This window comes from Pelophylax lessonae, assembly GCF_965119305.1.
Source record: "Pelophylax lessonae genome assembly, chromosome: 6".
NCBI classification, from domain to species: domain Eukaryota; kingdom Metazoa; phylum Chordata; class Amphibia; order Anura; family Ranidae; genus Pelophylax; species Pelophylax lessonae.
In genome coordinates this window covers 168,597,803-168,624,620 of record NC_138773.1, presented here as the reverse complement: position 1 = coordinate 168,624,620, position 26,818 = coordinate 168,597,803, and the positions used below count along the sequence as shown (strand labels likewise).

Here is a 26,818-nt window from a genome sequence, read left to right as displayed (position 1 = left end):
GCTTAGCATTGTCAGTCTGCAGGAGAAAGTGCTGCTTCTAGCAGGATGTCCAGGAAAGGAACTTTCAAATAGATTCACAAAGAGCATTTGCTTAGGAAAACTGTATACAGTTAGGCATGAAGTCAAATATACTGAAACATTGATTTTGTGTGTACACGCACATTCATTTAGAAATAACCAATTACTTCCTTTGGTTAGAAAATAGACCTTGTGGTCACTTTATACATGTTAAACAATCAGCAGATGTACAAAAACAGGCATCTAAGCCCACATAAACTGCAGAACACTCCCAGAGCTCCAGTATGCTCTAATCTGTAAATCTCATCCAACATCTGTGGTTGAGAGTTCTGACCCGTTCTTTCCTCCAGCTTCTCTCTACTGTCTCAATACTTTTATAGAGCTAGCTTTTATATATTTATAGATAGCTTAACATATGACTGAATTTCAAACCTGCTGCCTGTTTTACTTTATTGTGAACACAGGGTCATTTTAAAGGAAAAGTAAAAATAAAAATGCCAGACAGGGAAATGCAAAGATGTAGAAAGTCAATCATTCTTTGTATTTAGTACAAGTGTCTGCTTTTTTACTCACTGCATAAATATAGTATGTGTTCATTGACAATTATTTTTTAAAGCTTTATCATCATGAAATAACATTTGGTGGCCTATTGTTATATCTCAGATAGAATGTAATATACGTGTGAACACATTCCCATCACTCATATAGCTGGAGTTACGCTATATTACCAAAAGTATTGGGACACCTGCCTTTATACGCACATGAACTTTAATAGAATCCCAGTCTTAGTCCGTAGGGTTCAATATTGAGTTGGCCCACCCTTGCAGCTATAACAGCTTTAACTCTCCTGGGAGGGCTGTCCACAAGGTTTAGGAGTTTGTCTATGAAAGTGTTTGACCATTCTTCCAGAAGCGCACTTGTGAGGTCAGGCATTGATGTTGGAGAGATGGCCTGGCTCGCAGTCTGCACCCTAATTCATCCCAAAGGTGTTTTGTCTTTCTGAGATAAGTAAGCAGCTGGAGTGTGGGGATTCAACTACAGTAGAGCTGAAGAGGGCTAGGATACATGGTAAAGAGTGCACTTATACTTTAACCCACTTTACTGCAGATTGTTACTTTATAATTAGCCCATCCCTTCCTTCCATTGTATTTTTATTTTAGACTTTTCACCATGGCCATGTGCTAGTTTCTGGACCTATATGCTAAGTTCCCCTTTTCCAGAAAATAGTCTATGCAGGGCCCCAGTAGATATTAAAAAAAAAAATGTCCATTCATTTTATTTACATATTTGCAGACATAGGTGTGTGCAGCCTATTGCTAAGGGGGAAGTCTCCCCACTGACTCCTATGAGAGGCTTCTCATAGGGTAGTGGAGGAAGCCCAATCAGGGGACACATTCAAGCTTGTAGCTAGCACAGGAGGCAGATTATGCCACAAAGGATTCTGGGAGTGGATATAAGTTTAGGGAAAGTGCGTGACACAGTGTCTTTGGTGGGAGCAGAGTCCCGGGAGGGAAAGAACGGCTGTCTCTAATCCTGTCTGAGGAAGTGGATGTCTCGGGGTGTCGCCTGGGAATCCAGAGAGTGCTGAGTTGAGCTCAGGGGAACCAGTGTGCCGAGAGCCTGTGGAGAGCAAGAGAGGTCCAGGTCCAGGAAAGCCTACACAGGTTGTGAGTACTGAGGATTGCCCCTGGGGGTCTGCCTAGAGTCAGAGGGGACCACTCCGGAAGAGGTTCTAGGATCCAGTGCCAGCTAGCTGAGGAAAGGGGGTACCTAGGTTACATAGTTACATAGTTACATAGTTAGTGAGGTTGAAAAAATACATCAGTCCATCCAGTTCAACCTATGATGTGTGTGTGTTTGCTTTTAACCGTACATTGTATACCCCTGTATGTTGTGGTCTCTAAGGTGCCCATCTAATAGTTTTTTGAAACTATCAATGCTCCCTACTGATACGACTGCTTGTGGAAGAGAATTCCACATCCTTACCGCTCTTACAGTGAAGAACCCCTTACGCATTTTAAGGTTAAACCACCTTTCCTCTAGTTTTAGTGAGTGACCACGTGTCTTATTGTATCTCCTTTCTCTGAATAGTTTGTTCCTTATGCTAGGGTCGCCAGTACAGAATTTGTACATTGATATCATATCCCCTCTCAAGCGTCTCTTCTCCAGAGACAATAGGTTCAGTGCTTGTAGCCTTTCCTCATAGCTGATGTCCTCCATTCCCCTAATTATTTTAGTTGCCCTTCTCTGGACTCTTTCCAATTCCAGCACATCCTTCCTGAGGACCGGTGCCCAGAACTGGACAGCATACTCCAGATGTGGCCGGACCAGAGTCTTGTAGAGTGGGAGAATAATCTCTTTATTTCTGGAGTAAATCCCCTTTTTTATACAACAGTTGGCTTTGCTTGCAGCAGCTTGGCATTGCATGCCACTGCCAAGCCTGTTGTCTAACATTACCCCCAAGTCTTTTTCCATCCTAGACTCACCCAGAGGTTCCCCCCCTAGTGAGTAGCTTGCTTTCTGGTTTCTGGCCCCCAAGTGCATTACTTTACATTTTCAACATTTTTCAACATTAAACCTCATCTGCCATGTACCTGACACTGAAGTTGCTGAGGGGGTACAGAGTCAGTGAACCCCGAAGAATTCAAGGTTAAAGGGGGCATCTGCAGTTTGGGCCCTGAATTGTACAGAGTGTCAGTTGAGAGTTGCAGCCATACAGAAATCTACAACAAGCTACCTCAAGCCAGTGCAAGGCTGGGGGGAAAGTAGTCAGTGACTTTGCAGTACCGCAGTGTCAGTAGTTCTATAATCCCCAGTCCTGGATCTTCTGGATTTAAAGTCGAGGATTCAGCATTTCTATCAAGTTACAGTGTGTCAGTGAGCGTTGTCTAGCGTTGGCTAGCGTCGGCTAGCGTCAAGGCAGCGTTAACAGACATTTTTCTTGGATAAAGTCCCAAGTGTATTTAGTTGAGCCTAAGGAGTATCCCACTCATTCCCTTCTCCTATCCCCTTATCTACAAAAAAAACAACAAAATCAAGATGCTGGAGTTGTCAATCTCTCAGTTCTCACACCCAGGGTCGCAGCTCACATGGGCTGGAGAGGTAACCGGTAACAATGGCAGACCCACATCAGGCCACAGGCCTGGAAACCTTGCTACACATGTGTACACCTTCCCCTGGATCAACTTCAGGTATAGGATTGTGTATATGGGATTGTATGGTTAAGTTTTCATTACTGTTTTTTTTTTTATTTTTTTTTTATTGGTTGGGCCAGATGGACTTTTTTCAACCTGACTAACTATGTAACTATGTAACATGCATGTGTATACACATACTCACACAAACAGACACTCTTATAAATAAATGTAAACAAACATTTTAAAATGTATTAAAACATGGAAAGTGTCAGTAGGGCAGTGGACAGTGTCAGTAGAGCAGTGGAGGTGTCAGTAGGGCAGAGGTTGGTGTCAATCAGTAGAGCAGTAGATGATGTCAGTAGGGCGGTGGACTTTGTCATTAGTGCAGAGTACAGTGTCAGTAGGGCAGTGGATGGGGTTAGTAGGGTGGAGATTGGTGTCAGTAGGGCAGTGGACAGTGCCAGTATTTGTGACTGGGCACACTCAGCACACCCCGTGCGCACGCCTATGCTTGTAGACCATTTAGGCCTCCTCAGAAATCTTGCCTGAAATCTCAAAGTTAGCACTCCTCAAGTCCTGCCTTGTTGCCTGCCAAGTCTGTAACCCTGCATTTGTCACTTCAAATTTGTCTGGATTTAACTACTTTACTACTGATTAACACTGTGAAAATAATTGAGTTAACCCTCTTCCTTAGTGATTACTACTGTGTTAGTGTGATTAACAATATTTATTTTCTCTTGCTACTCCAGTCTGGTTCAGCCCGATGCACTGAAACTACCACTACAGGGGCTACCATCACATCAATGGGTGGTGGTTAACTTCACTGCAATCTTGAGATACACACATTCTCCCCCACTTACTAACTTCTTGTGTTGTGCCATTAAACAATTATAATTTTCCTTTAAAAAGTTTTTGTGTTCCTTGTTATAGATCTGTCAACTAAAATGTTACAAAATAAAATGGTAGGCCCCACAGAAGACTGCTACTTTTACACCTTTAAGTCTATTTGAATTCAAATTTAAATTCAAATTGTCAAAGTTATGTTAATAATGTAGATTCATTGTGCATTCCTTGTAAATGTAGTTGTGCAAAGTTTTTTTTGGGGGTGAGAAAATGTTTTAGTATTAGTCATACCAGCTTCTGTGGGCTTTTTACTAGGGTGACCACCAGCTCCCAATGCTGCAGGATGGTGGCCACCCTGTTTTTTTATTCAGTTTGTTGTAGTCATGCAGTCAATGCCGCCTGCTTGTTAACAGACAGCTACTCTGACCATTTAGCAGCTGAGACTAGGACTTCCTGTAGTGGTAACTGCCACTTTTACTGGACACCCTGGTCTGTTACAGGAAGTGGAAAAAAAACGAATTTACTGAAAGGATTCACAGGTAATATAACTATGTTACAGAAAGAGTCAAAAAATAAAAACTGCTGTGGTGATGCTAGTGGTAGGCTGCATCATATATACTCCTAGGTAACTCTAGGCTGTAACATCATCCACCTACCCACAACATCCTTTTGTGAGATTTGGGCTACTTTATATTCCCTTCCTGGAGGAGTACAATATCACCCTTGCCTAAGCTTTGTGTCCAGAAGTTAGGGGTGAAGAAATTTATTTTTTTCCACACCAATCTTTTTTTTTTAATTGGTGCAGTTTTTTTTTTTTGACTTAGTGGGAGGGGAGCACTGTCAATAAGCAGGGTCTGCTATAAAGGGCTAAACCACCTTTACCAGTAAACTCAAAAACAAGAAGGTCCAGGAGCTAAGGAGCTGTCCCACTTAGAGAAAGTGTTTAGTCTGCTAACAGGTTGCTGCTGTTAAGAACCAGTGAGGTCAGTAAAAGGCAACAACTAATATTAATAAAGTGGTGTACCAAAGCAGAATTAAAACACCATTCTTCAAAAGGTAAAATTGTAACAGTTTATTGGACATGCCTCGATTGGTGCGAGCAAACTTTGATTACAAGACGCTTAGCCAACAATGTAAAATACCTGGGGGAGATAGCTGCATGAGTGACAGGACACTCCAACAGGCTCCTGAGGAAACCGCTCATCTGTGTGAGAAAAGGAGGTGGTGAAGCCTCATGCATGCAGGAGGAGGCCTCACATTCCGGTAATGGATCCTGTGCCAGAGTGGGGTCCATTCAGTGCCAGACGCGGCCACCCAGGACATCCAGGTAGACAGACCGCCAGCACACACGAAGCCTGCCAACTGTACCGCGAAGGGACCGCACTCGTCGTTCGGAGAATACATCATGGGTCTGGCGGAACTGAATGGTGGTGTCAGTGGTGTATGGGCAACAAGGAAGTGTGTCACAGAACCAAACTCAGCATGGCTAGTGGAATGCAGGGGAGCCAGCTACAAGGGAAAGACTACATGTTTCAGGGCCAAGCCCCTTCTTCTGGTCAAAAACGAAGCTGGCAAGTGCATGAGCAGCAAGGGTTTAAATAAACATATAGAGATAATAGAAGGAAGAGGAGGGGAGAGGGGGACGAAAATCCATGTCACTCATGCTAGCCCCTTCTCCAGTGACAACTATTAAATACATATAGTAGGGGATGTGGCTTGGAGCATTGAGCGGTGAGACGTGTCTCAGCACGGCTCCCGGTCCCTGAACTCCTGGGGGACATCCACATCGCAAGGACTTCCCTGAAATTCAACAGATAGGTAACTCTAAGCCCAAGGATCCAAAAAAGCCCGGGAAAGGACACCTTAGTAAGCGAACTGGGACATTTTTTCACAAGATCTTCGGCCACACTGCACGACAAGCAGGCCTTCAAGATGGCGCTGGCGCCATCTTCCCCAGTGCGATCCAATTCAGCAGACGAACTGCAGGTGAGATCACGCGGTTGCTCTCCCTCCCCAGGAGACTCTGAACGACTCACAAGACAATCCCATAGCCTCTCACAAGCCTCACTCTGCTCAGGTAATGGCTGAGACTTGGAGTCACAAATGCAATCCCTGCACTCTTATATCAGCTCCCTGCCCACCAAGTCTATCTTTCAACACTGTGTGCAGCGCATAGAAAAGACCTATAGACTGGAGATCAATGAGCGCAAGAAGGACTTGGAGGTCCGCATGGAGGACATTAACAATACGACTGATGGCCTCTGCAATGCGCTACAATCGCACAAAGAAACCCTAAACTGCCACACTGTCATGGTCCAACAGATAATGTGCCAGCAAGACGACATTGAGAATAGGGACTGACACAACAATGTCTGAATCGGGAATCCCTGAAACAGTTGACCATAAAGATATTGCTGCAGCAGTGACGGCCATCTTTAACCACTTGCCGACTGCCCCGCGCAGATTTATTGCTGCAGGGTGGCTCCGCTGTGCATAATCATGTAGATCTATGTGATTATGTGCACACGGTTTTTACGGCACGTGCCACCGGAGTCGTGCTCCCGCTGTGATCAGACACAGCGGAGGTAGACCGCAGGAGGAGTGGGCTTGATCACCGCTGGCCTCCCGCGATCTTCGGCAAAACTGACAGGAGAGCCGTCTGGAATGTAAACAATGTAAGACGGCTCTCCTGTCAGAGAGGCAGGGAAAGATTGTGTGATTCAGCTAAGCTGAATCACCGATCTCTCTCTGCCTCTGTTCAATCCATCCCCCCCACAGTTAGTAAGCACATCTAGGAAACACATTTAACCCCTTGATCACCCCCCCCCCCCCCCAGTGTTAACCGCTTCCCTGCCAGTGTCATTTATACAGTATGAAGAGCTCCAGATCATCATCTCAAAGATTCCCCTGATGACTGACTCCGCTGGAATATTCCCTCTTACATTCCCTGGAGGCTTATTCAGGCCTGGAACTTCTCCTGCACTGGAGTTGAGCTTGGGCTCTACACATGTGATCCTGACGGGTCTTCGTGCTAAGTTGGTTGATAAATTGGTTACCTATATTGGTTATATCTCTAACTCCTTATTCATGTTTTTCTTTCATTTGTTCTTTTGGGTGAATATAATTTTTTTGTTTTTTCCTGCCATGCTGCCTAGGCTGTATGGCAGGAACCTAATTCAGAAGAGTTTAGTTACATGCAACCATGTTCTCTATACCTCTTCTAGTATGATCTTATATTGGTCTTCACACCATGCATATTCTATGTTATTTTTATGTTATTATTATTATCCTTGTTCCATGGCTAGATGGGACTGGGGGCTGTTTTATGCGCCTTTCACGACACCCCCCTTAGGTTCCTCAGTGCCGTGCTCTGTTTGCTATTTAACTAGTTTTGTGAATTCTAAGTCTTATACACTTTCAAATTTCAGTGTTATTATGCCACTTAGTGACTCACTCTATTTCAGTTCCTGGTGGCCTCCCTTTCCCAAAGGCTTACATATCATCTTACCCAGCCAAAGGAATATGGGACACCACCTGCCTAGTATACACTTTCTCATTCTCCTTTCTATTCTATCTCTTTTCTTCCTTCTCTCTCTTCTATCTCTTGGGCTTCTTACTCAGAACACCCTTATGAGCCAATGTTATATTTTTCCTAGGGACTTTCCTTTGTGGTATGTTCCCTAACCTTATTTACCACCATAATGGCTATACATAATCATATTACTCTTTCATCCTATAATTGCAGATGCTTTAATACACAGGAGAAGCAGAGCTAGATATTATACCATTTCCACAAAGCACGTACTAAAATTTTATTCCAGCTGTTCTGATAACATCCCAGCCATCCGTAATCGTTTCTACCATTCCTGGTACTATAGTACCAACCTACAGACCAAATCAAAGGAGGTCTCAATAGCTTTTCATAAATCCTTCGATCCGGAGGTTTTAGAGTGTCTTATTGATCCCTCTGGTCATTTTATATTTCTCAAATTGAAATACCAAACTTCTATCTTTACAGTGGCGAACCTATACGGACCCAATCAAGAACAAGGTCGTTTTCAGGCTGCAGTCCTCGACAGAATAATCTCCTTTGGTGGCCCCTGCTTCATTTTTGGAGGTGATTTTAATGTGGCTCTTTCCCCCCCGCTGACACTACCTCTGGTAAGTCCTTTATAGCCCACTCCACATTGACACATCTCAAATCACTTTTACACAATACACAATTGGGAGATGTCTGGCGTATACAAAATCCCTCAGAGAGAGACTACAGTTACTATTCAACCGCCCATAGCTCCCCCATTGTTAATCCATAATGACCAAACGGGTTTTGTCCCTGGACGGGAGGCCAAGGACAACACCACAAAAAAATATTAATTTAATCTCCTATATACAACAACATAAATTGAAGACATGTTTATTATCTTTCGACGCAGAAAAGGTGTTTGATAGGATTACTTGCCAATTTTACGCTTATCTCTGGCACAGATAGGACTAGGTACATCATTTATTAAAAAAATCATGTCTTTATACTCTCACCCCTCAGCGTCGGTATTGGGTAATGGTTCATCATCTGACCCTTTCTACATCTCAAACGGGATGCAACAGGGATGCTCCATGTCCCCATTATTTTTAGTTATAGTGATTGAGCATCCAGCTTGTGCTTTTCGGCAAAATGATTCTATTATAAGTATTCATACTCCCTCCTAACGCCACAAGTTCTATTTGTATGCTGACAACTTACTTGTCTATTTACAACAGCCCAACATATCCCTCCCATCCCTTTGGTACCAATTTCGCCATTTTGGGGAATTAGTAATTTCAAACTAAATATGTCTAAAACGAAGCCCCTTAATATAATCGCTCCCAGAGACCACTATCTCCTATTTGCGCTCTAATTTCTCCTTTCAATGATCACATACAGGTATCTCATATTTAGGAGTTACCATTCCTTCTAATCGCTCCAATCTGTATACATTGACCTACTCTCCCTTGTTAACCCGCATCCGAAAGGACCTGGACTCCTGGAGTTCATTCTCCCTACCTTGGCTTGGACACATAAATGCATTGAAAATAGACATTCTTCCGAAATTACTATATCTTTTCCAGACCCTTCCTTTACTCGTGCCCAAACAGTTTTTACATAATTACGCTCTATGCCCGTACGATTTGTCTGAAATAAAGGCTTGTCCCGCATCTGTTACAACTTCTTACTCTACCCAAACCTCAGGGTGCGGTGGGGCTCCCTGATTTTAAACATTTATTATAGAGCCACTGTTTTTGCGCAGGTGTTGGAATGGTTTCCTTGTCTTTTTACCAAGGCCTCCTCAATGGTTTCCCTGGTCGACCTTAGGGCTCTTTAATGGGGTCATAAACAAAATCTTCAGAAACTCCAGTCCTCATCCTATCTGACACTCGCTGCCAAGCAATTATCAGAATCTCCTGTCATCAGACCCATCCCAGGTTGCATAATTTTTGATAACCCTATGTTCACTCAGGGTATGGGAACCCCTATATTAGGGTTGTTGACACGTTCTGCTTGGCCGTCAGCACATTCCTTTGTCCTTCCTGATACCGGGCGACCAGCCACCCGTATGAGAGTTGGTGACTGACTTACTACCATGCATATTTCCTCCTTTTGTGCTAGATTGTTCACTTCCACTCAAATACATCGAACTTTGACTGAATATGAGCGACTGTGCTCCCTCTCAGAGACACCCAGACACCTACTCTCCTCGATTTATAAACTATTCCACGCTTTAACACACGATGAGCTCCCATCATACACCCGAGCCTGGTCTGCAGCCCTGGGGAAAGAGTTTACCACTTCAGATTGGCAAACCTCCTTTTATTTTACTCACAAATCCACGATCTTTAGTTATGCTCAAGAAAAAACTTTAAACTCTCTCTCCAGGTGGTATAGGGACCCTTTCTCATTGCATAAGATGTTGCCAGATATTTTGGTCACCTGCTGGAGGTGTGGTCTGATGGAAGGAAACTACTTGCATATATGTTGTTGAAAAAATATATTTTTTCCATATACGGTGGGAATGCAGCAGGATCCGTCCCTTCTGGTTCAAAGTTTTTGCCGTCTATAACAAGATGTACCAAGCGTCACTGCCACCCACCCTGGAGGTGGCACTCCTGTCCATAGTCCCGGGCTCGGTAACATCCCAGAAATGAAGCTTGCAGCGCTTCTTTCTTTTCCACAGTAGGACAACTGATTCCTCTGTTTTGAAAAACTGATTACTTTAATCAGCCCCCCCCCGCTATTCTTTATGGGTTTCTACGGCAATGATATTATGAGGATGGAGGAGAGGTTTGTGATGGATAACAATACTTTTGAGAAATGTAAAATCATATGGTGTATCTTTTTGAATTATACAAATTTGTTTTTTTACCTAGCCATGGGAGCCCACGCTCTTCCCTCCCTCCTTACCTTTTAAGCCCCTTCTGGCTATCCTTTCTTTCTTGTTTTTTTATTCTCTACTCTCTTTTTCTTTTTTTTTTTCTCTTTTCCTCTCCTCTATCTATTACCTTTTTTTTCCATCTGTTAACTGAATGTCTATGTCCTTTATGCCACACACCATGATTTGTTATATGCCTACCTGCATTCAATTGCTTTTTCCTACAATGTTTACAGTCTGGATATACCCCTTTGTTGTATTGATACTTTCTAAAGAAAACGAACAATAAAACTTTATATTTACCTCTAAGAACATATAGTAAGAAACTCAAAAAAAATGTATGAAAAGTAAAAGAATGTATAAAAATAATAAAAACGGGGAGGAAACCACTCCACAAACAATAACAAAAACATAGCTATAAATGGATCTGTATTGCATGACAGTGTGGGTATCTAACTCCTCATTCAGGCCCTGGGGAGATAAAGTATTGACCTTCTATATACAAAAAGAGAGGCTGCCTCACCTGTCAATTTATTTCTCATGGCCAGGCTTCCTTCAGTGACAGTTCTGGGAACAATTATTCCATCAACCAGTTTATTACTTGCTCCACTCAGTTTGTTATTTTTGTCCTGCGGTACCCCTGTAATCTCTTGTACACGAGTTACACCATTCGGCATCTCCGCACCAGAGTTGGCGAACATCGTAGGCTTATCAAGAAAGGGAAAGATTTACATAGTTTTCCCTGCCATTTTGCTACCCATCAGGGATCTATCAGTTCTAGCTATTGAATGTATACCCAAGGGGTCTGTGACGAACAGAGAAAGGTTTTCATTGCTGTGTAAAAGAGAGACTTTTTGGATATATAAGCTCAATACTTTATCTCCCTACGGCCTGAATGAGGAGTTAGATACCTACACCGTCATGTAATACAGATCCATTTATAGCTATTGTTTTTGTTATTGTTATTGTTTGTGGAGTGGTTTCCTCCCCTTTTTATTATTTTTATACATTCTTTTATTTTTCATACTTTTTTTTAGTTTCTTTTATTAACCAATATATTGTTAATATTTATCTTATCAGACATTAGGTTTGACTTTTGGTATTATGGCTTATAACTGATCAAGTTGTTTTTACTATACATGTATTTAATAGTTGCCACTGGAGGAGTGGCTAGCATGAGTGACATGGATTTCTGTCTTCCTCTCCCCCTCCTCTTCCTTATATTACCTTTATATGTTTATATATGCTTCTCATGCACTTGCCAGCCTTGTTTTTGACCTGAACAAGGGGATTGACCCCAAAACATGTAGTCTTGTCCTTGCAGCTGGCTCCCCTGCATTCCCCTAGCCATGCCGAGTTTGGCTCTGTGACACTCTTCCTTGCTGCCCATAAACCACCGACACTAGCATTCAGTTCCGCCAGGCCCGTGACGTCATCTCCGGGCAACATGTGCGGCTCCCTTTGTGGTACAGTGGGCAGGCTTTGTGTATGCTGGCAGTCTGTCTACCTGGATGTCGGTTGCGACCTCACTCCAGCACAGGATCCATTACCAGAATGTGAGACCTCCTCCCGCATGCATGTGGCTTCAGCACCTCTATTTCTCACACAGCTGAGCAGTTGCCTCAGGAGCCTGTTGGAGTGTCCTGTCACTCATGCAGCCATCTCCCCCAGGTATTTTACATTGTTGGCTAAGCGTCTTGTAATCACAGTTTGCTCGTATCAATCGTGGCATGTCCAATAAACTGTTACAATTTTACCTTTTGAAGAATGGCGTTTTAATTCTGCTTTGGAACAGCGCTTTATTCCCATTTCTTGTTGCCTTTCACCTTTACCAGTGAACTGCTTATGCAGATTAGGGGTGTCTGTATATAAAAAAAAACTGTGCAGTTTTGACCACAGTTGAATACTGCCTTTGCTATAGGTCTAGGCCTATTACATACAGTGCCTATTCACACCCCTTGAAATTTTCTACGTTTTGTCATGCTACAACCAAAAATGTTAATGTATTTTATTGGGATTTTATGTGATAGACCAGGGATCCTCAAACTACGGCCCTCCAGCTGTTGCGGAACTACACATCCCATGAGGCTTTGTAAAACTCTGAGATTCTCAGACATGACTAGGCATGATGGGAATTGTAGTCCCTGAACAACTGGAGGGCCAAAGTTTGAAGACCCTTGTGATAGACCAACACAAAGTGGCACATAATTGTGAAGTGTAAGGTAACGATAAATGGTTTTCAAAATTCTTTACAAATAATTATCTGAAAAGTGTGGCGTGCATTTGTATTCAGCCCCCTATACTCTGATATCCCTAACTAAAATCTAGTGGAACCAATTGCCTTCAGAAGTCACCTAATAAGTAAAAAAAGAGTCCATCTGTGTGTAATTTAATCTCAGTATTAATACAACTGTTCTGTGAAGCCCTCAGAGGTTTGTTAGAGAACCTTGGTGAACAAACAGCATCATGGAGGCCAATGAACACACCAGACAGATAAAGGATAAAGTTGTGGTGAAGTTTAAAGCAGAGTTTGGTTATAAAAAAGCCCCCAAGCTTTGAACAACTCCCAGTGCAATGTTCAATCCATCATCTGAAAATGGAAAGGGTATGGCACAACTGCAAACCTACCAAGACATGGCCATTCAACAAAACCGACAGGCTGAGCAAGGTGAGCATTAATCAGAGAAGCAGCCAAGAGGCCAATGGTAACTCTGGAGGAGCTGCAGAGATCCACAGCTCAGGTGGGAGAATCTGTCCACAGGACAACTATTAGTCATGCACTCCACAAATCTGGTCTTTATGGAAGAGTGGCAAGAAGAAAGCCATTGTTGAAAGAAAACCATAAGAAGTCCTGTTTGCAGTTTTCGAGAAGCCATATGGGGGACACAGCATACATGTGCAAGAAGTTGCTCTGGTCAGATGAGACCAAAATTGAACTTTTTGGCCTGAAAGTAAAATGCTGTGTGGCAGAAAACTAACACTGCACATCACCCTGAACACACCATCCCCACCATGAAACATGGATGTGGCAGCATCATGTTGTGGGGATGCTTTTCTTTAGCGGGGACAGGGAAGCTGGTCAGAGTTAATGGGAAGATGGATGGAGCCAAATAGAGGGCAATCTTAGAAGAAAACCTGTTAGAGTCTGCAAAAAACTTGAAGCTAGGATGGAGGTTCACCTTCCAGCAGAACAACAACAATAAACATAACCAAAGCCACAGCTACAATGGAATGGTTTAGATCAGGCATGTCCAGGCATGCGGCCCGGAACTGCAGGCAATGCGGCCCACTGCCCTCTGACAATTTTTTTTGTTGTGGGGAGAAAGGAAGTCGGGTCGGGGGCACGGCCACAGGAGCTTCCAACTAACGGTAGGCAGAGGCTGACTCCTACCACCATGACCACTTCAAATCACTGAAGTGGTCATGGTGGTTAGAGTGTTCCTTTATTATTTCTCAGAAGAAGTAAACCTCTGTATACTGATTCCATTTCATATGATCATCCTCTAGATGTGCTAAATTAGTGCGGGGGGGGGGGGGGGGGTCGCAACGGCACGGGAAGGGTGCAACGGCATTTTATTACTTATATACCTTAACTATAGTATATATTTTATATGCAGCCCGAGGAAATTTCTCTACACTCAATGTGGCCCAGAGAAGCCAAAAGGTTGGACACCCATGGTTTAGATCGAAGCATATTCATGTGTTAGAATGGCCCTATCAAAATCCAGACCCAAATCCAATTGAGAATCTGTGGCAAGACTTGAAAATTGCTGTTCACAGATGTTTTCATCCAATCTGACATAGTTTGAGCTATTTTGCATAGAAGAATGGGCAAAAATGTCACTCTCTAGATGTGCAAAGCTGGTAGAGACATACCCAAAAGACTTGCAGCTTTCATTGCAGCGAAAGGTGATTCTACAAAGTATTGACTCAGGGGGGTTGAATACCATTTATCATTTTCCTTCTACTTCACAATTATGTGCCACTTTGTGTTTCTCTATCACATAAAATCCCAATAAAATACATTTAGGTTTTTGGTTGTAACATGACAAAAATGTGTAAAATTTCAATGGGTATAAATACTTTTTCAATGGACTGTATCTCATGAAGCCTAACTGACAAACTCCTAGGATGTTGCTAAGAACTTAGCTAACACATGCCTAGCTATTACTGTTCACCTTCACCATCACAGGAGCGAGCTCTCAATAGCTGAGCTCAGAGCGACTACAGGGTAGAGAAAATACATGTGAGGAGGTTTGAAACATAGAAAGAGACGTCCTTTATCTGTATAGGCAGTTTTCTGGTAAAAGTGAAATATGCTTTGAGACTAGACCAAACTCCATAGATAATATTCCCTTGTATGCGTGATGATTTTGAATAGCATATATTTTTTTTATCATTTACTTTTAATAAGTAAAGCACAATGCCAAACAGTTCATCATTTCATTTGCTATGAACTGATCCCACTGGGACTACATTTTTGCATAGAATTTTAATAACTGCTTAGTTATTAACTAGGCATAATCTTGCCAAACGTACCTGTACGGGTAGTCCTGGATAAGAACAACAAAGAGTTGAGAACCTCTTCCTCATCTTGCTCATCAATAACCTTACATTGTCGTAAGTAGGGTGTTAACTTTGCAGGATTTATGTACCGGCTAAGCATATGTCTGTTGGATTCAATGTTCTCCCATATTTCATTTTCATCATTCTTCAGAATTTCAGTTTCATTATCCATCATGTTTTATTCTAGAGAAGCAAATATAAAATTTCATTACTTGGACTGGAACATGAATAATAAAAGTGGAGAAGAGAAAATTGAAAATATTAGATGCCTAGCTATCATGCTAATCCTATAGCTTCGAAACTTACTAAGTTACTGACTTACTAGGTTTTCCTTTAAACTGTATTGCAACCCTTTTGGCATAAAATATACATATGATTACAATTAAAAATTCAATTATTTCACAAAAATGTGCATTTACTTCCTTTGGGGTTATTTTCTGTGTGATCTTTGTTAGATTTTGTTTTTGTTTTTTTAATCAACACAATTTTTTAAGGACATGCTTGACATTTCCTAGTTGAAAACCATCAAATAGCAGTACTCTCGGGGTATAAATATGTCATCGGTGAGGGAAAACAGATGTAAGTGATCTGCTACCCCAACTGTCCTCTTCTAGGCTGTAGGCTGCAAAAACAAAATATGCCCAAAGTTATATATGTAAATCTGTTCTCAGTTACAGTGCACTGACTTTTAATGGCTACAGTTAAGAGCTATAATAACAGTAGTATGTTCATCAATTGTCAAAGTTATTCAGATTTCTTCAGACACCTCCTTAAAACTGAGCCCCCGGGGATGATATATTTTGCATACTTACATTGGACCTGTTTGGCACAGTGCAAGTATGCAAATGTGGTACCTGATCCGATCGGCCTCTGTCGTAGCTGTAAATCTCTGTAGAAGCCTGGACCCCTGATGACGTCAGATGTAGGATGACGAAACGGCGTTGGGGGGGCCATTTGGGATACATCATTTCTGGTAGTTGGAGCACAGGAGGAACGCAAACTGGCGTTGCCATTACTTTATATGCTAAATTTTATCTATCTATATGTAGGTGCAATATTATTGGTTTTAAATAAATCTTTTTTTTTAATTACTACACTTTGAGAGCCCTCATCTCTCTTCCTCCTTACTTATATACCTTCAATGAGCACTGGAGCGCAGTTATATCCATTTGAGAATTCCCTACCTGAATTTTTCGGTGGATGTCAGCAGTGATCTGGATTCAAACATATGGTGACCAGCCTGTGATCTCTTTGGATTATCCCTCTTGCGCATTTGACTCCCTGTAATAGGGATCAATAGAGTCCGGTGAGTGTGCTGTGCATCTGCATGCTGGTGGAAATTATAGCATTGTATCTGTGCTCACGGTGGATGATTACTACACTGGGACTATCCTGGATTTTTATGGACTATACATTTCACTTGTTGTTTAATGCTTTTTATCACTTTGGTGGTGTTTTAAAAAGCTGTATGTTAATGTATTGCATATATGTGCTATAACTGATTATATATCACATTAAGATGCACGGTTATTTTATATTTTGATGATTACTGCAGTGATGGCTGTAGTATTTTGGGTGCTGTGCAGAGTGGGTACCTTTCTTCATAATAATAACAGGGGGTCACTCAAATAGAGGAGGAAAAGTGACATTTGTGATAATTGATAAACAGAGGAGATATCTATAAAGCTAAGTTATCTTTTCTGATTTGAGGAGCACAATTACATTTGGGGAGCACTTTCAAATACTGTATATTGTGGAGTAAATAAGATCTCAAAAATATTTTTTTAGATTTTACATGGCATAATACACTGAATTAAATGCGACATATTGAAGTAATATTCCTGAATTGGTGTGATAGAGGGAAGTGGACATTTAATATGTTTTTTGTTGAAGCAGTATGATTAAGGGGTAGAGTGTTGCAAACATTAAAGTTTGTATAATTTTGAGTTAATGTTTATTTAAACAATTAAGCATGGCAGATTTTTGAAGGTGAGGGGTAACATTCTGGGAGGTAATTAAAGTGTTTCATATTTCTTGTATATCATTTAAAATTTAGAGAAACTGCACCAATTTGAAGCATTTCTATGAGTAATCCAACACTACGAGGGAGAGTTTTTTTTGTTTTTTTTTTAAGAAAAAGGGTATGAGTGGCAATTAGAATAAAAAATCCAAAAGGCATAAAATATGAATATAAAATCATTTTACAATATCAAGGGAAGGATCAGGATATTAATAACAGGGAATGTTTTTTTTTAACAAATTTTAACTTAAAAATAAAAAACAATTTACTCTGTTATGTGACATTGTTATGCATCTTGTAAAGCTAGAAGAAGGCATATGATGAGATCAGGTTGCTGACAGGACAGCAACTGTCAGACTTCAGGAGACCTTCTCTGCTTTGGCTCTAAGCTCAAGTATTGTAAAATTTCCGGGTGGAGAGGGGTTATTACGTTTTTTTTTCATTAATATTTTTATTTGGCAATGTTTTTTTTATAGTTTTATATATTTTTTTTATAGTTTCAGTAAACAAAAATAAACATTACACAAAAATATGTGTACTTGAAGGTCAAATAGAAGAAAATAACTATAATAATATAACATCTCTGGCAATTCCGTACAGCATGCATTTTAAGTGTTTAACCACTGGCCGACAATGCACCGCAGTTATATGGCAGCAGGTCGGCAGGTTCCCGCAAATCGCTGTACCTGTACATCGGTCCACGGGAGCGATCCTGGGTAATGCCGTGCGTGCGCCCGCTCGCCAGCGGGGAAGCTGATGCATGGGGCCGGTTGCCGTGATTGCCAACAGGCACCCGCGGTCACTCCCCATGAAGAGGGAACGGCGGTCTGCTGTTGTAAACACAGCAGACCATTGTTCTTTTAGGGATCAATGCAGAGCTCCTGTTTTCCTGCTATTTGGGAACACAGGTATCTGTATTGGTTTCACAAGCCCATCCCCCCCCCCCCACAGTTAGAAAACATCCCCCTAGGGTCACATTTAACCCTTGTTTGCCCCTGGGTTAACCCCTTCCTTGCCAGTGTCAATATTACAGTAACAGTGCATATTTTTAGCACTGATTACAGTAGTAATGTCACTGGTCCCCCCAAAAGTGTAAAAAATGTCAGTTAGGTGTCCGATCTGTCCACCGCAGTCCTGCTAAAAATCGCTGATCGCCGGCATTATTAGTAAAAAAAAATAAATAAATAAAAATGACATAAATCTTTCCCCTAGTTTGTAGACGCAATAACTTTTGCGCAAACCAATAAAAAAATGCTTGTCGGTTTTTTTTTTTTTTTTTTTACTAAAAATATGTAGTAGAATACAAATTGGCCTAAAAAAAATTGATTTTTTAATTTTTTTCGGGAATGTTATATATTAGAAAGTGAAAATATTGTTTTTTTTAGAATTCTCTCTTTTTTTGTTTATAGCGCAAAAACTAAACACCGGTGAGTAAATACCACCAAAAGAAAGCTCTGTTTGTGGGAAAAAAAGAACATCCATTTTATTTGGGTACAGCTTCGCATAATCATGCAATTGTCCATTAAAATAACGCAGTGCCGAATTGCAAAAAATTACCTGATCATTAAGGGGGAAAATCTTCCGGTCCAGAAGTGGTTAACCACTGCAAGCAGAAAAAAAACTATTGACATCTAATTAGTCTTCCTGTATCTCTGCACCTTGAGTATAAAATGACACTGGTAGGTGGTCATCACACCGCACTAAGAAGTATCCCATAACATCAAATAGATTACCTAGGGTCTGCAACTATACAGTAATTAAAAGTTTCAACAATTGGGGCTGAAGAAAAAAAAGGGAAAAGGGGGGGGGGGGGAAGGAATGTAGCCAGATGTTTAGCTAAGAATAGAGAGTGAGAGAAACACTGACTGCTGCTGCGGTGCTCGACTGGTTAACAGATGTCTCTTAGAGAGGAGGGAGCTGCTGAGCAGGAAGACTTAACTAAACTTAGTCAAGCAGCAATGCACTGTGGGGACTGTAGTCCAGAGCAGAGAATATGCTGTGGTGATCAAAAGTTTTTGAACTACATTCCCCAGAAGAGGATTGCTGGGAGGAGGGGAATGGGCTGTATCTATATGAGTGTTCATCGCTCTCCAGTGTGCACCATCACTGCTGTATATTGGAGGCCTGAGTGGGATTCGGAGTGCGGAATCAGGGCTACCGCTAGCCAGAGTAACCTGGGTACAGAGCAGAGTCGACTATCCGCTGTGTGTGAACGAATGGTGTGCAATATGACTGGTGAGCTGCTGCTGTAGGGATTTACTATCTTCTGCTATAAAGACTGAGCCCTTTAGGAACTGACCATACAGTCATCTAGTAGCCTTATTTGCTGCCTGCAGGTTTGACTGGAACTGTACTCAAAGCTGGGCCCCAAAGCTATCAGGTGAAGAGTTGGGACTAAGGATTTCCCTTTACAGAACAGAGACTTTTACCGATTGCTTATGCTAAGAGGTACCATCACACTATATCCTAGCTATTCTCCTAGAGCGCACTCTAAACTAGTTATAATAATATTATTTACCATGCAGCTGATGCCTATTTGCACTGTTTATTGCTGACATCCCTGATTTATGAGTTAATTGCATTCCAGTGTACAGAACTCCATTATAAAGCTGGGTACACACGGGCTGAAAATCGTCTGAAAACAGTTGGTTCGGCAGACCTTGGCTAACTTTCGGCCCGTGTGTACAGTGCCTCATCCGACAGAAGCAGAGCATGCTGGATAATCAACATCCGATCAACGCTTGCAGTCACTGTGTTCTGCCAGCGGAGGGCAGTTTCCCTGTTAAAACACAAAAGCTCAGCGGGGGAGATCGCCGCACTAACATCGCTTGTGTTAGCACGGCGATCTGCACGTTTTTTTCGTAAGGTTTTTTTTTTTCGTTTAGCCCACTGGGTTGAAAAAAAAAATCTTCCTGTATGTACCCAGCATAAATTGCCTTGGCATAGGGATTATACTGTCTACCAGACTGTCTGAATGTACCTTCTGAATGCTCATTTATGCCCAAACCACGATTGTAACCTGTATCAATAGTCTTGTGTCTATTTTCTAAAACTAATTTGCAGTCAAGTTAAGGGTATCTACACTTGTTTCTGATAAGCGTGTGCCTTAATGTTCACTCTACCAGGTGTGTCAGAGGGGCTGAGTTTGTTTTCTGGAGTCGAGGCGTAGAACAGAGAACCCAAATTACCAAGCGGCTCCTACAGGGGTAGGGCTATACGAAGAAGAGGGAAGGAAAATAACCAAATGAGGAGAAGGAGGGTTAAAAGAGAAAAAGTAACAAGAAAAAAAGATTAAAGAAGAAATGGAAATAGGGAAGTTGTTCCTCTTGGCCTGGGTCCTAGCCCCCCAGCCAGGCCAAGGATGGGATGGTGGATATTTTGAGAAAAGGTAGGTGATGTAGCTCGCGGCAGAGTTGTGGATGGCTTTGTTGCTACAACACTCTGATCTCTATGATCTTACCTGACATTTAAAGTGGGAGTAAACTCCCATGCATGATTTTTACCTATAGGTAAGCCTACATTAAATTGGTTGTAATGTCAGAAGGTTTTTTGTCTTAGTGCATTCTATGCATTAGGAGATAAAGCCTTCTGTGAGCAGCAGCTCTCCTCAGCCCCCCTAATACTTACCTGAGCCCCCTCTCTACCCAGCGATGTCCACGAGTGCCTCAGCTGTCCGGGACTCTCTCTCCTGATTGGCTGAGACACAGCAGTGGCAGTGGCACTATTGGCTCCCGCTGCTGTCAATCAAAATCAGTTAGCCAATCAAGAGAGAGAGGGTAGAGGCCGAATGGCAGGTCTGTGTCTGAAAAGATACACAGAGCTGCAGTTCGGCTCAGGTGCCCCCATAGCAAGCTGCTTGCTGTGGGGGCACTCAACAGGAGGGAGGTAAGTATAACATGTTTGTTGTTTTAATAGAAAAATGACATCACTGGTGCATGCGATCTGAAGGAACTCGCACAGTAGGTGTCCGTGAACCCAGAAGGAAGACTGAGTGAAGATGGAAGCACCTTTAGAGGTGACAGCGCGCCGCTGGAGGGCTTTGTTCTAAGATAAATTTCACTAGCACATTATGACATTGCCTTGCAGACTAAAAAAGAACAAAAATTAAGAGATTGTATTAAAAAAAAAAAATAGGGGGAAGAGTGTTTTGTACCTAATTAAGTCAGTCTTGTTAGAGGGTCTAGTGACTCTTCTGCTTTTCTTTTTTTTTGTCTTAGGCTGGGTTCACATATATGCAAATTGGATGCGTTTTTAAACACATCCAGTTCGCATAACATGTGCATGTGACCGCCTTTTAATGGTGGCAGTGCACACATGTGCGGGGCAGCCATGGTGCAGTTTTGAAAAGGGTCCTGTGCATTTTTGGGTCAGGTGTAGGTGCAAATTCAGGTGAAAAGGTGTAGACCTACGTCGCTGGACTCCTAGTGGTCTCGGTGGCGGGCTCGCTCCTGCTAGACCCAGCGGGAGTCGGGCCGGAGGAGGAGAGGCGGCGATTGCCGCCTCTCTTCCCCGATTGTCAGGGAAAGTGTGAGAAGATCCGCTTGTGTAAACAAAGCAGGCGGATCTTCTCTGTGACAGACAGGAGGAGATCACAGGATTCAGCATAGCTGAACCTGCGATCTGTGTCACAGAACCCCCTCCCCCCCCACACGTCAGTAAGCATGAGGCATACATTTAACCCCTTGATCTCCAACAGTGTTAACCCCTTCCCTGCCAGTGTCATTATTACAGCAACAGTGCATATTTATAGCACTGATTACTGTAGTAATGTCACTGGTCCCCCAAAAAGTGTCAAAAATGTCAGTTAGGGGTCCGATCTGTCCGCTGCAATGTCACAGTCCCGCAAAAAAAATCGCAGATCGCCGCCATTACTAGTAAAAAAAAAAAAACAATAAAAATGACAAAAATCTTTTCCGTAGTTAGTAAACGCGTAAAATAATAATAAATAACTTTTGCACAAACCAATCAAAATACGCTTACTGCAATTTTTTTTACCAAAAATATGTAGTAGAAAACAAATTGGCCTAAAATGTTAAAAAAAATTTGATTTTAATTTTTTTGGGGAATGTTATATATCAGAATGTGAAAAATATTGTTTTTTTTTTTTCAAAATTGTCGCTCTTTTTTTCAAAAATTAAAAATCGCACAGGTAATCAAATACCATCAAAAGAAAGCTCTATTTGTGGGAAAAAAAGGACGTAAATTTAGTTTGGGTACGGCCGCGCAATTGTCCGTTAAAGTAACGCAGTGCCGAACACGCAAAATATGGCCTCGTCAGGAAGGGGGTAAAATCTTGCGGTCTTAAAGTGGATAAAAATACGCTCATTGAGAATTTTTTTGTCGAAGACATGTAGCTAAATACATGTTGGCCTAAATATATGACAAAGATTTAATATATTGGATATTTTTTAACAGTCAAAGTAGAAAATGGCAATTTTTTGCAAAATTTCCGCACTTTTATTATTAATATCGCAAAAAATAAAAAGCGCAAATACCACCAAAAGAAAGCTCTGTTTGTGGGGAAAAAAAAGGACGTAAGTTTTGTTTGGGTACAGCATTGCATGACCGGGCAATTTTCAGTTAAAATCACGCAGTGCCAAGTTGAAAAAAGTGGCCTGGTCATCAAGCAGCAAAATCCTCCGGGTCTAAAGTGGTTAAAACAGCATCAGGTAAGGCCAACAGAAATATGAACATTCCCCAATCTCACTGTAAACAGTCAGATTGTGTGAGTGTTAACTTATGTCTGTGGGTTTCTTTAGCCTGTGTGTCAGACCTGTGTAGATAGAATTGTATTTTATGCTTTCTTACCAGTCTTGTGTATGTCTGTGGCTTCTGCCATTCGCCAGTCCATCCAGGCATGTTCCCCAGGTCTAGCCCTGCATATATTCTGTCTGGTACCTTGGTATTGGCCATAGCATGAATTCTAGTACTTGTGTTTTGCTCTCTCTTTGCCTGGCCTTTTGCTATTGATTCTGACTGTACCGAACTTTCCCTGATCCACATGCCTATGGATTATGCTTCTGTCTGTCAATTCTATAATAAACATAAGTTTGCATTTCTGTTGCCTCCTCTACAGCAGTGTTAATTTTGGCAGCAAATTTCGATTTAGTTTTAGTTATAGTCTTTTGATTAAAATGCCATTTTAGTTTTAGTCGTATTTTAGTCTTTTGACTGAAATGCGATTTTAGTTTTAGTCGTATTTTAGTCATCTGAATTGTTTTAGTCATATTTTAGTCGACTAAAATCTCCAGTACATTTTAGTCGACTAAAATCTCATACATTTTAGTTGATTACAAATGGAATAAGTTTAGGTTAATTGTAATGCATTATTTAAACATTTCTCTAGCATTTCCAAACGAATTATATACTCCTGGAGTAAAAATCGTATTACATGTTATTATTTCTGGTATTAAGGTTTTACCACGCACTACAGACACAGATTTAGCCATTGTGCTATATAACATCTTTTTAAATTAAACCAAGTTTCATAAACAAACAGAAATATTGCTTTTTGACAAACTGAAGTGCAACTTTAAAATACAAGAAACTGTAAACTCTATTGGCTGTAATGTCATTGCACATATTACCTGAATATATTACCAACATTAAATATTAGGGAAAAATATAAGAAAATCCTTTTTCTTAATTTTTACGTTTTCAGCAGCTTAGTAGATGCCCCTTACTTATGCTTATGCGATGGTGCAATACGTGTTTAAACTTTATTGTGCTATTATTACAGGCTCTGAATGGAATTGTGTTGCCGATTTAGAAATGGCCAGCAGAGGAGTGTTAATTTTGATTAGAATTTTAGAATTAGAATTTTTAATTTAGTTTTAGTTATAGTCTTATGACTAAAATGCCATTTTAGTTTTAGTCGTATTTTAGTCATCTTAATTGTTTTAGTTTTAGTCATATTTTAGTCGACTAAAAATGTTTTAATTTAGTCGACGAAAACATTTTAGTTGACGAAATTAACACTGCTCTACAGGGGCAAACCTAAGGACCATGGCCTCGAAATTGTCATGCAGCCCAATGCTGTTTACAAAAGGAATGGTGTTTAATAAAATAAAAAGTATAAAACTATGAATATACTCATAATTACATTTTTTCTTCTACATTTTCTACCCATAAATGATTACTATACTGACTACATCTACAAGAGAAATCAGATCATATAAAATAATTACAAATTGTTTTATATTAAAATTAAAATGACTTCCCGGACATATGTGCTTTTTTATCAATGAAAAAAGGCATGCAGGCGGTCCCTGGGTTACAAACAAAATAGGGTCTGTAGATTTGTTCTTAAGTTGAATTTGTTTGCAAGTCGGAACAGGTAAATTTTTTAAGTGTAGCTCCAGCCAAAAAAAATAATGTTTACGTTTTTTTGGATGGCATAACACCCCTGTAACATTTGTTATTCTGTCTGTGCCCTTGTTCAGAAGATTTCACCTTACTTTCTATCCCTATAACAATTGGATTTTTGAAATTTTGGGTTTTTTGTGCAAACAAGGATTGATGCTAAAGCTTCAGTAGAGACACCTTTTTCCCACGATATCTCTAAAGCTGGATACACACTATACAACTTTTATTGTTAGATCTCCTTTAGATTTACCTTCAACTATGTAGTGCAAGGGCCTGCCTGATTGCATACAAGTTGAAAGTGTTTAGATTTGGCCTCATATTATCTGGTTTACAGGAGTAAATTTCCCTTCCTAGGGGTAGATTTCCTCTCACTTCCTGTAGTCTCCCTCCATTCGTAAGTCGGATGTTTGTAACCCGGGGACCGCCTGTACTCTAATCGGAAAAGGTGGAGAGAGTTATGTCCTTGCCCCACCTCTCCACCTCATTCACTTTCTATACTAGTTGCAGAATACATAGTTACAAAGTCAGGTTGAAATAAAAGACCATCTAATTCAACCAATAGAAAAAATAAATAGAAATATATGTACACTATCCTATACCCACAGTCAGGGCTTTTTTTCTCAGAAAAAAGGTGCAGGAACTCAACAACAACCCCCCAAATCCCCCCCCTTGACCCACACACACACCCCCCAAACTGCATCAAATACTAGGTGTGGTCAAATTTCGCCAAGAGTGGGAGGGTCTTAAAGAGGCATTAAATACCAGGAGTTAATTTCGTACAGAGTTCAGGGCTGTGCTATATACAGAGTGCACAGTTAGGCCTTCTTCCACAGCTGCTTACCTCTGCATCCTCCATCCACATCTCACCTTCACCCCTCTTCAGCATTGACCTTTGCATGCAATCCACCCTCCACTGCCTCCATCTTCTCCCCCCACCCTAAAAGCTCCTCCATCTTCTTACTATTGTTGCTGTATTAGGCTGAAGCACACAGTCGGCTCTAGTACCTCCCCCCACACTGTAGGTGGCTCCATCTTTCTCACTTGCACGGAGATCATCCAGTGGGGTATGGTCATCTACACTGCACCCTGGGCACCCACATCTCCCTTGTCCCCATCCTGCACTCAGTGGGAGCCACTCAGGAGATCAAATCTGTGGGAGCTGTTGGTAGACAAGCTATCACTTGTAAACACAAAAGCTGGACTTCTGTGTTTACAAGTGATAGTGCTGAGCAGAAAGCAGAGGACCTGAGCAAGAGGTGGTGGAACTAAGTTACACCAAGTTCCAGCTGAAAAAAAAGCTCTGCCCACAGTTGATCCAGAGGAATGCACAAAAAACCCAACAAAGCATGATACCATTTGCTCCAGTAGGGCAAAAAAAATGTATTCCTGCTTCCCAGGAAGCAATTGGAAATTCCCTGGATCAACAGTCACTGGTGATATTACCCATAAATGTTAATACCCAGTAATATTTTGTACATTTATAATTTATTAAGCTCTTTTTAAAAACAATCTGCTGGTTAAATCTATTTTCTTCCAGATGTTAAGATTGCCCCTTGTCCAATATAATTACATGAAAGTGACTGGCCCTACTGCTTCTCATTAAAAGTCCAGTAGACCAACGGTATCAGGGACATAAAGTATATTTCTTGCAGCAACTAGGCAAGTCACTGGACACTATCAATGCCCAAGGAGAGCAACACCACACTTTTTGAGAAACAATCACTTGCTAAACATGGCAGCTTATGTTTTATTTGAGTAGAAGAGCGATGTGGATTTTGTGTTTGTGTAGTTCGTTAATATTATATTACCCACCGTAACAAATAATTTTTTTGCCACACGACAGAATACATAAAGGTTGTAAGGTTCTTTATTATACCATGGTGGTGTACACTGCATCAAAGAAAATGGAAACTTGGACATTGAAGTCTATAGAAAACCCACTCACACTGATCAGTATCTGCTGTTTGTTTCCAACCACCCTCTGAAACACAGGCTGGTGGTTACTGGAATCCTTCACCACAGGGCTAACAATTTATCACGACAAGGTGTAAAGACAAGGAATACAACCATAGTGGAGCTTCACATGAATCCTGTCATGAAATAAATATCGCTGGCCTCCTAAAAAATGCTAGGTGCCTGACTGTCCACTGGCTTTAACCACTTGCCGACCGCCGCAAGTACATATACCGGTACGTCACCAGCCTGTGATGATCTGGGGAGCGAGCGCGCACCACCGGAGGCGCGCTCCCGCGCGGTCACGGACCCCCCCGCGCGTGAGAGTGGCAGACCCGATGTCCGCCGCTCACTCACGATCGTCCGTGACAGCGGGAGAAAGGCAGACGGCTAGTGTAAACAAGCCGCCTGTCATTCTCCCCTGTGTAGGAACAGTGATCATACGGTTCTACTATGTAGGACCGTTGATCATTGTTCCTACACCTCAAGCCACAGCCAATCACAGTTAGAAT

General features: G+C 41.5%; 1 protein-coding gene across 1 annotated transcript in view; it reads right to left on the bottom strand.

Annotated features, from left to right (window-relative positions):
- CARD11 (caspase recruitment domain family member 11) overlaps positions 1–26,818 on the bottom strand; it is a 249,849-nt gene that overhangs the window by 132,390 nt on the left and 90,641 nt on the right. Inside the window, exon 2 of the mRNA XM_082261196.1 lies at positions 14,942–15,151. Coding sequence (XP_082117322.1) covers positions 14,942–15,143 — 202 coding nt within the window. The 5' untranslated portion in view covers positions 15,144–15,151. The remainder of the gene's footprint in view (positions 1–14,941; positions 15,152–26,818) is intronic.